The 16,104-nt window shown below is 36.4% G+C and overlaps 1 protein-coding gene across 1 annotated transcript; it reads right to left on the reverse strand.

Annotated features, from left to right (window-relative positions):
• Window positions 1–1,806: 1,806 nt before the first annotated feature.
• Window positions 1,807–15,527, reverse strand: LOC112189622 (50S ribosomal subunit assembly factor BipA). The gene is made up of 19 exons (XM_024328962.2): window positions 15,139–15,527; window positions 14,870–14,944; window positions 14,614–14,764; window positions 13,782–13,850; window positions 13,491–13,663; window positions 12,433–12,570; window positions 11,648–11,773; window positions 9,340–9,438; window positions 8,518–8,638; window positions 8,204–8,267; window positions 7,653–7,707; window positions 7,449–7,573; window positions 6,916–6,989; window positions 5,428–5,477; window positions 4,364–4,450; window positions 3,537–3,587; window positions 3,385–3,468; window positions 2,418–2,468; window positions 1,807–2,100 (listed from the first exon to the last, which is right to left on the reverse strand). Exons 1-19 carry the CDS (start codon window positions 15,457–15,459, stop codon window positions 2,017–2,019), a joined length of 1,998 nt encoding a protein of 665 aa, XP_024184730.1. The 5' UTR covers window positions 15,460–15,527; the 3' UTR covers window positions 1,807–2,016.
• Between the last annotated feature and the right edge of the window lie 577 nt (window positions 15,528–16,104).

The following is a 16,104-nucleotide window of genomic DNA, read 5'->3' on the forward strand; positions in this document are numbered from 1 at the left end:
CAGATCCGATCGATCCAGTCCACGACGATGCCAGGAGAAAATGGATCACGATCTCTCTTCCCCACAGCCACACACCGATGCAAACCCCTTCACAGACCGTCCTCCGCACCCTACAATCACCATCGCCACAGCTCTCAGCCTTTATCGCTCCAGATCGAGACCGATCTGAAGCGTGAAGATCCTGCCCCCAAAACCCCTCTCTTCGGCCACCAGTGCAGACACGCTGACGCCCAAGATAAAAGGGGAGGAGACCACCATCAAAATTGGCCCATCCGACGACGTCGCCCTCAAGACGCGCCGCCGGACGGAGCATGAAGAGCTTTGGAAACTGCCAAGGGCGTGTAGCGCATTCCTTTTAACTCTTATTTTTATTGGGATCAAATAATGTTTCATATCTTATGTCAAATGATTTTGCCAAATTGCATTTAAATGTTCAAAATCTGACAAAATAAGAAATCTCTACGGAAGATTATAGAATATGCTGATACAAGCCGACCAAAATTGCATGACCTTCCATAGGAGATCCATCGCAATGACAGTAGGAATTATATCGCAATCTCAAATAGTAGTGTTTGTCTTTCAAGAATAATTAGAAAATTTAGTCTTAACATAATATCAAGACCACAAGATAACTCCCTACACCAGCTATTTACCTACACGAGAACCAATAGACATGGATGGCAACGTTGCTATGAGAGGTGGTTCCAAAATCCGAAACCACCCTTGAGGAAGCATACATGGCATAACCAGTCAGTAAAATACATTCCCTAGAGCAAAAGCCATGCTAGTCTTGAAAGCCGTCCAATGAAATGGTTTGAGAGGACTTTTCTTATATGACATAGTATGTTCATCGCCAGTTCCCATTTAAAAAAGAAGTAAAATGTTCCCCGTAGGAATAGACAGTACAGAGGGTGCTAAATTTCCATCTTTGTTCAAAATAGCTAAATTCATCTGTTAAGAAAAAGGGCCCCTTGCCATTCATGTAAGTATGGTGTCGTAATTCACTGTTATATTATCCATGCACCCAAACTTAATGAGATTTTGTAACAGTTTTTTTTTTTTTTTTGCTACAATTTCTACCCAAAATCAAAACGCATCTTTTTCCTGTTTTTGGTCAGATGGCAATGAAACAACAGCACATCTTAGAATCAAGAGAGGAAACCAAAATAGTTTTCCAAAGTCCAAACCAACCAATGCATAAAAGGAGCTTCAAGTTGAATAAAACAATGAAGGTCATGAAGAATTTTAAAAGAAAATTATAAAAACAAAACAAATAAAATAAAAAGGCCTCTCAAGGTGAGAGATCTCAGCATACATGAGAATATGCACCTCCATGGTAAAGCCACCAAGAATTCAGTATACAGGAATAAGCTTCCAAGAGTGAGCATATCTAAGTTAGCTTATACAAGAGGGGGGGGACAACAAACAAAGCAAAGATAGCTTTAGAAGAAGTTCATTATAGTAAAGAATTTACAAATGCAATTGTCCACAGATGTCAGATAGAATTTGTTTAGTAGTACAATCAATGCTGCAATGTTATTTACTGAATGGTGCTTTTGTTGATGACAATTATAGGATTCACATTCCTTCGAAAATCCAAACACACCATTGATAATTCAGAAGCATGTTTGACATATGAAAAGCACCGCTGAACCAACCTTAACCACTTGATAGAATAGTCCAATACCAAGCATATTGTTTGCTAACATAAGATCATAACCAAAATTTGGGAACCCCATTGAAGGTGACTATATTAATTAATCCAACACTTATTAGATTGGTCTGTAGTTATGTTACATTCAGGTAAGAAAATGATAAAACATTTCACTGTTATTATTTCTTCTCACCAAATACAACATCAAGTTTATTTGCTCATCAACATTTGTTAAAAGAATATATCGTAGTGAAACATCGACCAAAATTGAGGTGGATAAATTGAGTGGGTAATATAATTAACTGTTCTTATACATTCAAGTATTACCTAGTAACGTTACAAAACTGCTTGAAAAGCGGGATTCATTCCTTTTGCCTTTTGCTCATGGTTTTACGCTTGTTGACATCCAGATATTTCTTCCGTAACCGGATGGACTTCGGTGTAACCTACACACATACACAAGACAATAAAAAATTCATCACAAAGCAATGATTTCGTATTGGAATTCTCTGAAATCCAGGAAAAACCACCTTTCAAGGGATTCAGGTATGCACTAAACACTCGGCGGTAGAATAAATTTTACATATTTTCTTCAATTAATATCTTTGAAGGACCTTACAAATAATTGAACGTATGAAAGAATTCATAAATTGTGGTTTAAGGACAGGCCTCAACAAATAATTTTAATTTTTACAATGTACATACAGACCACCTTACTAACACATAATCAGGAGCATAAGGATCATTAGCATTGGAACCATACCTCAATGAGCTCATCCGAGGCTACATACCCTATGGCTTCTTCAAGAGTCATCTGCACCCAAAGGCGTTCAGATATTAGTAACTACTTGACAAAGTAAAGATATCAGTAAGTACTTAACAAAGTAAAAGAGCATTTATGTTATCTAATATTTATGGTGGTCTATTACTCCCAAATGATATATGCTCTATACTTTTCATCTCTGGAATATAGCACACGTCTCTTACTAACCTAAAAAATTACTGTTGTCGAAATTAAAAAATTCTAAAAGAGTTCACGAGAAATGCAATAAAAAAAAATATTATGCTAATATCAGATTCAAAGTTCTTGTCCCCCCTCCCCCCTAAAAATATCCAGCCATTATTTCAGGACAAACCACCTCCAACTTGTATGACATCTATTGACTTGGAAAGACTTGACCCCTTTAATGACAGTACATGGTGCCAGGGAACACTTACCATATCTTTAATATAAAGCTACCAAACAACCCCTAAAAATATGTAATGGTGAATGCAAGACAATCCATGGACAAATTCTTAGCTGAAAGTAAAAAACTCTAATTCAAACAAACAAATTATATATGAGTTCATTTTAGATCATAAAAATCAAGATAACGTATATAGGTTGCTATTGCCAAATTGGCCATAATATCATGCCAGGCCTTACAATGAAATTATTCTACCACAAGAGTGGCCAAATACCAAGTGAATGTACTTTGGATAAACAATTTCCATATTGTATAACATCTATTGTCAGACACTCACTAGACCTCTTTAATGATGGATATATTATGCCAGGCCAGACAGCCCATATCTTCAATGCACAGTAATGGAAACTCCCTACCCAAATACAAGGACAATATGATGCATGCTAGATGACCATGCACAAAATTATATCATTTACGAACAAAGGAATCCAGAGGTGAGATTGGATGAAATAAGAACAAAGAATATATCAGTTGAGTACTTACAAGGCGAGGAGGAGATAGTTTCACATTTTCATCCTTGCCAGCAGAACGAATATTTGTAAGTTCTTTGTTCCTTACTGGGTTGACCTGTATTTGCATAGTCAGTCAGTACACATAACATAATTCATATCATGAAGAGCACAGGATATCCTTACATCTAGATCCGTCTCCCTCGAATGTTCACCAACAATCATGCCATCATATGTCTGCATATAATGAACCAAAAGGCAAAACTCTTATCAACAAACAAAACCACATTTATCCGATAATTGGATGATCAAAGTTTTGAGAAATCTGCAATATGTTCCCTTTTTAGTCACCAACGCAGATATGGGGGGTGAAGCAAGTATTCCTGGCATTTATTGCCAATTAGAGATTGATATAGCAGATATGCATGGATACTTTACCAATGTTTGACTGAAATGAAGATGGAACTGCAGTTCAAGAGGGACATTTGCAACTGCAGTTCAAGTATAAAATTGAACTATTTTGTTTACATGACTTGGATGACCACTGTATGTATGTAGATGGGTGCTTATCTATTTTAACTCATAAAACCTCTTTGCTAATATTTCCATCCGTATATCCTCAAATTTGTGAGTCGATATATCTGTGATGGTCAATATTTTAAACCTTCCTTGGATCCAGATCTCTTCTGATGAAATTACTGCTTTCCTACTCTACCGAACAATCATATATTTAGGAAACCGCTGTTATTCCATTTACGATTCTCACTTATAGTTCTCCACTAATCCCCTTATTGGAATTTGACACCAAATGAAATTCTGGGGGTTTTGAATTACTTTGCCCCATAAAAATGAACTTTCTCCGTCCTTAACGGTCTAAAGTCTTTGGTGTCAGAAAAGATGTTAGTTCAGCAGAGTACCAATAGTTAGAGGCTAAATAAAGATTTCATTCAACAAAAAAAAAAGCATCATTATTCTATACATCTGAGAGGACAACTGATTATATGTGCACTAACCTCCATACCAGGTGTCACAAATAGAGTTCCACGAGGTTCTAAACTCATTAATGCATAGGATGTGATTGTACCATAGCCCATTGACACCTGTGATATGAAGCAGAAGATATATGTTAGTGATATAAGTACAAAATATACAAGTATTAAGTTCATTGGATTTTTTTTTTTTTTTGGGGGGGAGAGGGGGGCCCATTCATTAGATATAAGAAAATGAAGGAAATAGAGTATGAACACCAATTGAAAAACAATATAAGATAAGTTTTACAGGAGACATGAGAGATAGTTATTGAATCTTGAAAAGGCAAGTAAGATTAAAGTAGCTGATTTCTAGAAAGTTGCATGCAAAATATTATCAGAATACCAGCCAATCCATTGTAGGAGACTGTTAGTGAAATAGATGGTAAACCAGCTAAAACAGCTATTAGATTGCTGAAGAGTTAAAAAAAAAAAATTGATCAGAGATAACATACTGAATTAGCCAGAGGAAAAATAAATATACATTACCCTAATGTTGTGGAGGCTCTCTCACTAGGTTCAAGCATTTGGATATCTACCACAATCTCCAGGATTACGTGGGCCATTGTGAAATTAGATTTAGTTTGGAATTTTTGTTCATTTCTTCTCCTCTTTCACTTTTTTATTTGATTTTATGCCTCAGATTAATTGGTACATGATGGTTATGCTCTTAGTCTTTCTAACAAGTGAGAAATCCAGAGTTTCTGGAGGGCTGCGAATGAAAGCTAGTGAAATAATAAAGGGCCAGAATGCTACGCCTGTTGTAACCCAACTGTAAATACACTATTGAGAGACTTAAAGTTTTTATCTTTCTTTTTTTGTTTTTCAGAAGATTAGATATATAGTTTCTCTTGGGTCATGCTTGTAACATGAACCAAATGTACATCTTATGAATAAAAAAGGAGTTTTCTTGAGATGTATCTATTACCAAAGCTGTCACTGAGAGAGATACCTCCCCTAATACAATAAAAGTTTACGATAAAAACATATCTCAGAAAAGATTGTCCATAAAAAGCTTGTCATAAATCAAAAGGCAAGTGCTGACGTACCAAAACCCCTTTCCGCACATTTCCAAGAGGACCTCGAAATTTTTCATATGCTGTTAAGAACAAAAACATGCATGAGAAAACTGTAACCAAAGAAAATAACAGTAGAGAAAGGCAACAACAATACGTAAAGAGAAATGAAAGATAAATAGTCAAGCAGGACCCAAAAAAAAAAAAGATAAACATCACAGAATGGGATATTATAAATAGTCAAGTAGGAGAAAATAAAAAACAGATAAAACGTTACAGAAAGGAATATTAGACCCAATAGCAGAAAGAGCAGGAGAGCTCCAATGCATTTGATTCAGAATATGCTCGTTGTTTTACTATTGAAATTATCACTTCTTAGTATTATTTTTCCCAATGTGTGGTAAACAGTATTTTTGAAGTTTTGGAATAACAAGAGAAACTCCAGTAATTTGAAAGTATATGACCAGGAAAGTACTAAAGTAGAAAACCAACATAATGGAACCGTGCTACATACTGGACAAAGGACTATAGTCTGTATCCATACTCTCATGGTAAACCATGCTTAACAGAAGATACATTACATTTTGAAGGCTTAGTACAATTGTTCCAACTGAACTATGAGCTCTGTATCAATTAATTCACTGTAAGTGCTTAAGTTGTTAATCGGGGTGTGAAATATTGCAAAATGGGCCAATGTGGGCATACCTTCATTTCCCTCTAATTTTGTGTAAATTTGTTACATGACACACATCTGACCTTTCTTGAAAACATTTTCATCAAGTTTTCCTCTAGCATATGTTTGCATTACTCTCCTTTTGCTCTTTCTTTCACTATTGAAAAGCTGTAGATTCTCAGCCAAAAATGGAATACAAGCCCACAGGAAAACCCTACTGTATATTCTTATTTCCTTCTGTTCTCCTTTTTTGGATTAAGAACCAAGTACCTTTACTAATCACCCCACCTGTTTTTTAATTTTTATGTTTGGCTTTAAAAAATAACAAAATACCACTGACATCTACAGTAGGAGTCATCTTTTGGCCCTTGGGCCCAAATCCCATTTGCGAGAGACTACTCTATTTATCTGTGAGAGAGATTGGATAATATCAGCCACCACAAAGATTATAATAAACATCCTGTAGTCTAGGAAGAAGGTTGGAGAAAGTAACTATATAAAATAACACAAAGTTTATAATATCACACCTGAGCCAGCATGAGTTTTATAATTTCACATTTCAAAGTTTAAAACAAAAGAATCATAAAATAAATTCTCCTACAAATTTTATGTAATAATCAATTAGATGCAGATATCTATATGCTCCTACAGTATAGTAATACATATGCATGACTACGCATAGATCCAAAGTTCAAACACACATATCAGTATATGAAGAAGGATCTAGGCCTGGACACCTACTTTGTTAAATCTAAGAAACCAAAATATAATAAGGATGGATATATTCATAAAGAAAGGAAAACCAAAATAACAAGCAAGTGAAGGGGAAGAGATGAGGAATATCATACTTAAGAAAGCACGATGCATAAACCCAGTTCCACGCGTGGCACTGCTAAATACACTTCTGTAACCAACCAGTCCCCTGAAAAAAACAACAAAAGAAAACTGATTATTTTTTCAAGTTTAATCTTAATATAATCACAGAAAACAATTTGGAATTGGAGTGTCAAGTAAAATAGATGAAATTGTCTTCAAGAGAAGGCACGATATAAGATGGTAAATGCAAGCGGGAAATAAAACTAATTGACCGCACTTGGAAATGCTAGAAGATTATTCACTCTTTATTTAGAACCCAGATGCAATGTGATGTTGACTGTGCCACAATGGTAAGAGGTCGTCAAAGACCCAATGAGCAAAATGGGCATGCTGATCTTTGTTCTGACATTATGGTATTTTATATATATATATATATATATATATATATAATTTGCTAAATTTTATCATACAGTTGAGTAAAATGACCTCATTATGTTTGGACATCAAACAAACATAGATTGAAAGAGGCAGCAAAACAGAATTGATGTTAACAGGATAAGCAAACCTGGATGGACATGTCAAAGACAATCTAGTCCTGCCATCATTTCCTGGAACAGGACCCATGTCAAGAACCTCAGCTCGCCTATGAGATAAAGCTTCCATAACTAACCCCACATGGTCTTCATTTACCTGAAACAGAAGCTTCATACATGAGTCTTTGTGTGTTGAAGATAAAAAGTTACGACAAATTAACATCTGCACTTCTTGCCTCTATAGTAACTTCTTCAATTGGCTCGAGCCTTTGACCATTCTCTGTTTTATACCTGATTCAGTACAGGAAAATTGCTCCACCGTTCAAAATTGTATTCCAAATAAATAGAGACGAGTAATTGTACAATGAGCAATGTCTGTGCGCATATACACATGTACACATACTACACATTAAAAACCAATTGCATACAACTACAGCTTTAATTTTTATTTTTCGAACAAGAAACAAGATTTTAGACAATAGTGAAAATGACTTAATTGGAACAGAAATGGTTGAGTTTCAAATGAGTTGTTTAAAGGATCTTTAGTAATTAGTATTGAAGAGCCCCCATTCCCTATTATTTTACCATATATGGGCAGTTACTTTTGGTTATGTCTCCATACAAATCTAACTAAGAATGATCCTTTAAAAAAAAAAATAGAAATAAGAGAGAAAGAGGGAGAATAAATCTTTAAAACTGGGAAGTGGGAACTCTGTATATATAAAAAGGTCAGAATTGCACTAGCAATAGATCAACCAGTTGTCGCATAAGCATGGTCAAAACTCACATGACTTTGGGTGGTGACACAGAGAGCTCAAAACCTTCACGCCTCATATTCTCAATTAATATACCTGTTTTACGCAACATGAAAATTGCATTGAGAATATGTTTAAACCCAAGTGCCAATGAAATGTAAAGATGCCAGTGGATGAGAACCCCTTCAATATGTTTAAACCCAAGTGCCAATGCAATGTAAAGATGCAAGTGGATAAGAACACTGTCAATTAAAAGCCCAAGCACTGCCTATGTAGTTGGTTGCTCTGTAGTCTTTTAAGTAAACCAGATGCTGAGAATATAATTGCAAACTTATGAGGAACCAACCGAGTTGCAGTTCTCCCCTCCCCTGAACTTCGAATGATTCTGATAAGCCTGGGAGGACATTAATAGCAAGATTTGTTTCTGCTTCAGCTGATAGCCGATCCCCGATCTTTCCTCCGGTCAGCTACAAATACATCACCAAATGTCAGATAATGTAGGGTGGTTCACAGGTGAACCCTGTTCTTGCAACCCTTAAATTATCTTGAAGAAAAGTTTTAATCCTCAATTATAGCATAGAACTACCTAAAGGAACGTATGGGCAGTATGGACATGTTAAATAGAACACAACATGAAAAGTTATCACTAAATCTTTTCTTGAGAAGGTCAACTGTGTTGCCGTGTTGGCGGACTAAAGCATAGCTTTGCATACCTTGGCATGGGACTGATACAAAATATTTCAAATAGGATCCAGATATTATTCAAGATCAATTAAAATTATATATTTGAAGTTGATAGATATGTGAATCAAAACAGGATCATAAGTAAGACCGGAATAGCTTACTTTGTCAAATCAGTGAGAGCACAGACAACAAGAATGGATTACAATACAAACTGGCATATCTCTATCATGCTTGTGCCTCTTTTTACAATTATATAACGTGCACCAATTATGTAGGTTCTTAAACCAAAAGTGACAAATGAAGTGCCCAAGTTTATCACGGTGAGAAGTAAAACAGCTAAGTGAACACATGGAGAAGGATGATAACAGTACTATAATATTATATGTGTGCCTGTCTGTCACTCTGTGTCTCTGTACATATACTTGTGTGTGTGTGTGTGTGCGTGTATAATAACTGATTGCAACAACAAATAATCATGACTTACATGGCTACCATCACGGCCAGCTAATGGAGAGTCATTTACACCAAAAGTCATGGAAATAGTTGGTGGATCCAACTCAACGGTTGGTAATGCAGTCATTACCTATCAGACATGACGAAAAGTCAGGTTTCAAACAACTGTACCTGTGAAATACACTGTTAATTAAATAGAATGATGCTAAGGTTTCATGGAAAAATAGGAATTCCACAGTATTTTGTATGTTCTGCATTTTTTAAAGACAGTCTTAGCTACATAAATAAACTAAAGTTGAATAACAAACCAATTTGAAAAAAAATAAAAAAATAAAAAATAAAGAGAAAGACTTTAAGAAATAGGATCTATGGAGAAATTACTAAGAAGTAGATAGAAGTCCTTTTAAAAATTACAACAAAAAATTTTTTTTTTAAAACCATGATCCTGCTATCCCAAAGCTCATCCACCCTTGTACCTCTTTTCTTATTTTGTCGGACCATGATGAGGACATCATAGTGAAACCTTTAAGGTTATGAGCGAAAGAAATGGAAAAGGAGAGCACCTAATCATTCCTTTCCATATGGCTTGATTAATTGCTCTCAAAATAATTACTGCAGCTTTTGAGGGAGAGATTAATGATCTGATTCTAGAAGCCTCTTAAGTCTGGTGTCTTTTCAAATTTTATGTTTCAGTTTAGGAGTTTTAAAGTTTCCTTTATTAAGTCTTTCATCCTTCAGATTTGGGAAGTCTAAGAGTCTTACTATAAATGAGTCTTTAATGCTAGTTAATGTGAGCTATCTGCTCAAGTATAAATAAGTGTAACTGCCAAATGCCCAGGCATGTCTTGATGAATAAAAAATTATCAGAGTATTTCTGAGTTTTTCCTGTGATGGAATTGGTGTGAAGCCTAGTTTTGGGTGAGAAGCCTGGGAGTAATTCCTATGTCATAGTTATCCATGTGTGTTATAGGTTCAAACTTTAGAGTTTGTTGATCCTGGTTTGTAGGCAGTGAGTATACTGCATCAGAACCCTTGTACCTCTCTGATCTTTAAAATTCCTCTATTTTCCATCCATAGCACCCAAACAACAGCTAACAAATGAACCCCCGAAGAATTTTGGTTTCTTCCTTTGCCAAAACCACGTTATCATGCTCTTAATAGAGTAAGACACCTGGCTGGAATCTCCCCACTCACCCTGACCTTCATAAACAACTTCTCCCACAACATGTAAAGCAACTATACATGACACACCAGTGGGGAGAAGAAAAACAGCAACTTGACCTTCTCATTGAAGCAAATTGCTGTGATTACCTCCCAAGCGCCACCAACCAACCAAAAGTCTAAATCTTGAGTGGAACCTTTGCATTTCGACGAAACTTTCAGGTAAGAAAACTGGACCTAAGTTATCATGCTCCATAATTTCAAAAAAGAAACTGACAGCAGTTATCATGACTCCAGATTCCATCTCCCCTGATCCATTTGTAGTCTTCCAATTTGACTCTTACTAACAATACCAACAGTGAAGATAACTTCCTTAACTCCTCGTCATTTAAGTTTCTTCTAAAACCAAAAACCCAGCTCACAGCGACAAGAAAAGCACTTGGTATTGCTCATTTTTCTATTGTTATGTTGTGGATACTCAAGCCCAATAATCTCAACGGTCCTGGAAACATTGGTTCAAGGGTCAGCCCAAAACCAAGAAGTCTTCCCAAAATCTCACTCTTCCCCATTACCAACTTCAAAAGACTGCCAAAACAATCTCATTCCAGCAGAAACTCTAAAGTCTTCTACTCAATCCTTCGATAACCTGCTTAGCATCGCACCCATTTTCATGTGAGCCATGCTTGCTTCTGATTACAGCATACCACAAAGATATTAAACTTTCACAAAGCCATTTCCACACAACATGCCATAGCATACTCTCCCCATTGGGAGTCTCAAGCCATTTTCCCAAAAATGGAAATAAAAAATTCAAAACAAGGCATAGGACTTGTCCTATATATATATATATATATATAACCATCTATAATAGAATCAACTTAAATGCCAACAACCACTAGCAGGAATGCATGTATCAAGAGCTGAAAACCTTAAGAGCCAGAAAACTTTGTAGGCGCCCCAAGCCATCAAAGCAGGAAAGGCCTGTATCCATAATACCAATTAAAATTGGTAATTGTTATTTATGTATTTTAGAATACAATCTTTTTTACGTGGAAAAAAAGAGAAAGAAACTAATTATGGTATTTTCAGCTGCTTATGTGAGACCAAAATTGGAAATAAAGAAGATAAGAAAGGCTAAAGCTAATTCAAATAGAAATTTATAAATTAAACCAACACACCTCAACGCTAGTGACTGTATGGCCAATAGATGGACTTGCTAACCCAGCCATTGATATTATGTCACCCGCTCCAGCACTGTCAATGAGAACCATATTTGTTCCCTTCTTTTTCATCAGTTTCACAACCTACAAGGATAAGCAGCTCTCCTGTTACTAGTCACACTCCATGTAAAAGAAGATAAAATAGTAAAAAGAAAAGAAAAAAAATACCTAGAAGAAACTTTAAAAGTTTAGCATTCTGATTTATTCCTGTTAATAATGTAAAAGATTATAGCTCAAGTTTGATTCTCATAAAAAAAAATGTGGATGCAGATAGGTTTATGTCGAGCATCCTATAGTTCTTTAACTTTCTAAAAATTCCTTAAAGCAAAACAGGCCTTCTATTCAAGTATATTACGTTCACATATAATCCTTCATGTGGTGTTGGTATTGTGCCCATGAGAAGGATTTTCGACCACACCTTGGTACTACATCTAAATGAATTTTCTTCTCTGAGTGCAGTAGAAGCTTCAAAAATTGTATGTTTCATCTTAGTTTGAGAAAAGTATAGCTACAAGGCTCACTATGATCTAGTTAAAAATAAAATGTGATATAAAATTATAAAAATATAAAGAATAAAGAATAATTCTTCAGCAAGATGAGAAAGATGTACTCGAAGGGTTCCAACGGAAAAACCTTTAAAAAACCATCTTAGGCAAGTCAATTTAACTGACCCACCCCATATACACAATACAGCAGTACAGAGGTGAGAACCAGGATTTTGAGGCAAATATAGAACCATGTACCTTCCCTTCTTCAATTTTCTCAACTCCAGAATCTTTGTTACGAAGCCCATGAACTCTATCACCAACGCGAACACAGCCAGAAGAAACCCGTCCAGTCAATATTCGCCCAAGGTAGAAGTCCTTTTCCATCATGGAAACCTTAAAACAATTTCAATACATGCTATTTAATTTTCCCCACACTACGGCCCTCAAATATAATGAGCAGAAAAGAAGACAAATTAACATTTAGTCATTTAGTTGTAACGCATGTTTTTGGCTTGGCTAGTTGTCAACTTGCAATTGTATTGAATATGTAAAATTAGACAATGGATTATTTAACAAGCTTAAAAGAAGTTAGACAGATTCTATAGCCACAGAATGCTACAATGATAGAAATCAAATTCGCCCAAAACAGCATCGCCTACAACAAAATAGATAAAAGTGATGCATCATAGGAGAAAAGTGAGATAAAATGACTTCTGGATTTATGAAAAATGGAAAGACTTTAACTTGACCAAGACCTAAAATACAAAAGCCCAGGATCATAACAAATTTTCCAAAACTGAATCCTGAATTACATACTAAATGATAAAAATAAAGTAAACCTTCTGAAGACTTTATATAGCCTTGTTCCTTTCAAGATTCCAACAATACTTAGAGACTGTATCACTAAGTATATCACAGAATAATTTTTATTAAAATAAAAATATTTAGAAAAATCCTTTTGATTTCCTATGGTCAGCCTGGGAAAAGAAAGAAAAGTAAACTACACTGTCTAGCACTTATTGCAAATAGGATCTTGCACCAACACTCAATGTGATGCGGTAATATGTAGCACATAGGATCTTGGTTAGTATGCCCAAGCCTCAGTCAGAAACTGAAAATATGCATATCATTTGATATATGCAAACAAAATTTTCCAAAGACTGCACCATCAATCAAGATAGAAATTGAACTAACAAACTGGCAAAACCATGTAAACAATATCCACTTGACCTAAATATGCCAAGTGCATAAATGGAGGGGCAACAGGGAGAAATAAAATGCAAACAGAGACTCATTAATAGTTGAATACCAACCAGCATCTGGAAAGGTGCCTCAACGTTTGCACTTGGTGGGGGAACATGTCTGATAATAGCATCAAGCAGCTGCGACATGTTTCTTGAATCAGCAGGAGGTTCTTTAGTGAAAGTAGCCGAGGCCCATCCTTCTTTAGCAGAAGCATATAGCACTGGAAAATCCAGCTGCTCCTCTAGTCAAAAAATAAGAATCAGTGTTTTAGTTTTTTTATCTAACCTAGATAGGAGTTGGGCGAGTGAAAATCAACAGATTAAGTGGTAAAGTCGATTCTACTTCTTATACTTTCACACCTGTAGCACCGAGATTTGCAAAAAGATCAAATACCAGACTCTCAACTTCATCGCACATCTCCTCAGAAACTGCATAAAAAATAACCAAGAACTTAAAAAATAATCTACATAAAAATGCATGCACACATACATATAGTGGGCGGGGGGTGCCTTTAAGGAAGCAACTGATAAAATTAGCTACAGATTTTCTTTCTTATACCATCAATATGTCTGTTGTTTCACAAATGTTCACATACCATAAATTCAGAATTAGTGCTGGGGTGGAATTTGGTTGGACGAACCTGACCAACCCAAATCAGACTAAAATTTTGGATGGCTCGGTTACTTGGAAATGCTAAGTTCATTAAAAATGTGTGAAACAATTTCAAGACATTTTATTTAGTAGAAAAGATGATTTTTTTAACCACCCAACCCATGATGCCGGTGAGATTCAGTGATCTCCACAGGTGTCGATTATTCCAAATAACCAAACCACAGCTCACTGGCAAGGACATGGATGGAACAGAAAGACAAGACTTGACTATTAAAGATTTAAAATTATGATTTCTGTTACTCTTCAACTAACTGATATAGTTATAATAAAAGATCCACTATAACCTACATGTACTTAGAGACATTATTAATTCATTTATTACTCGATGCATTCTGCTCATGTCAGCTAATAAGAATTATTTTTAATGCCAAACTCTTCCTCAACTCAAGGAATTCAACCAGCATGCTGGAGCTAAATTAATTTGGGCAAACAGGAAAACTAATTAGTCTTTTCCACGACCATATTATTCATGCAATTGTTTAACTTGCACTTTTGCAAATTGAAGACGAGAATAAGTACCTGCAGGCCGATCTACTTTGTTTAGAAGAAGAATAGGACGCAGCCCGTATTTTAAGGCTTTGGCAAGCACAAACTTGGTCTGTGCAAGCGGACCTTCCCCGGCATCAACAACTAAAACTGCTCCCTCAACCATACCGACAACCCGCTCAACCTATATCCATCCATTGCAGACAGACCACCGAAATCATTACTCAAAATCCATAAAATTTGCGTCGAATTGAAAATGAATACTAAATGAGTCAGTCTAGTGGTATACTTCACCACCAAAGTCTGCATGTCCAGGCGTATCAACCATGTTTAGCTCATTCTCCTTCCAGAAAACCGACGTAACCTGCGGAAAATTTACAAGCTTACTCAATGATTATTGATCCAACCACAGCTAAAATCATCCATGTTAATCAGCTAAACAAGAATCTAGTGAAAAACAGCAGACTGATTTAATCCATTTTTAATTTTCTGATGAACCAAACAGGTCTGAGATTCGAAATTGCAACACCTTTTTGGATAGAAAGAGAGGGGAGGGACCTTGGAGGCGATAGTGATGCCGCGCTCGCGCTCGAGGCTGATGGAATCCATGGCGCGTTCGTGGGGGATGTCGGCGCCGCACTGGCGGAGGAGGCGGTCCATGAGGGTGGTCTTGCCGTGGTCAACGTGCGCTATCACTGCCACGTTGCGGAGGCGGGCCGGGTCGAGCAGGCTGCTCCTCTGTAGAGTAGCATCGGTGGCCGCGGTGGCCGCCGAGAAGGTGCGGGCGAGTGCGGAGGGACGAAGGTAGGGTTTGGAGGAGGAAGAGGAGAGAGTGTTACGCGTAGAGGACCAGAGAGAGCGAAGCAACGGCCCCGCCATTTCTCAACACTGAAACTCTGGAAAATGGCTCTCAGTTGCCTACACCCGCCTGGGTTGGGTTTAACCTGTTTCGTTGAAATTCATAGGGTTTTAGAATTTCTTTTTTCGAGCATTTTTTTTGTTTTCTTTTTTTTTTCCTTTTTTTTAAAGAAAAATAGAAAATTTAATCGGTTACATAATACCAAAACAATATCGTGAATACTTGTGGACGATTGTAAGTCATATTTGTCCGCTTTTACTTTTGCCCATATTTGACATGTTTTAAGGGAAGCAAATTGTGTCGCTAATCGTTTAGCTCACCTTGCTAATGTAGGTAGGATTGATTATATATGGTTAGAAGAGACGCCTGTTATTATTCAGGATGTTCTCTACGAGGATATGTGTTATATGTATTTTGTGGCTAGAAGTTCAGGTTTTATGTCCCCTCCGATGCCGACTATTAATATAAATAATGGAACCGGGCGTGGGGCTGATCCTCCCAGTTAGGCTGGATTCCAAACCCCTTATTCAAAAAAAAAAAAAAAAAACAATATCCTGAATACAAAACGAGAAAAAAAAATTATAGCAATCCACTTGTCTTCCTCGAGGAGTTGGTACCATATCAGGCGTACCTCTAGGGGTCGTCAATGGGCAAGGCAGGGCCTG

The sequence above is a fragment of the Rosa chinensis genome, chromosome 2 (assembly GCF_002994745.2).
Source record: "Rosa chinensis cultivar Old Blush chromosome 2, RchiOBHm-V2, whole genome shotgun sequence".
Classification (NCBI taxonomy): domain Eukaryota; kingdom Viridiplantae; phylum Streptophyta; class Magnoliopsida; order Rosales; family Rosaceae; genus Rosa; species Rosa chinensis.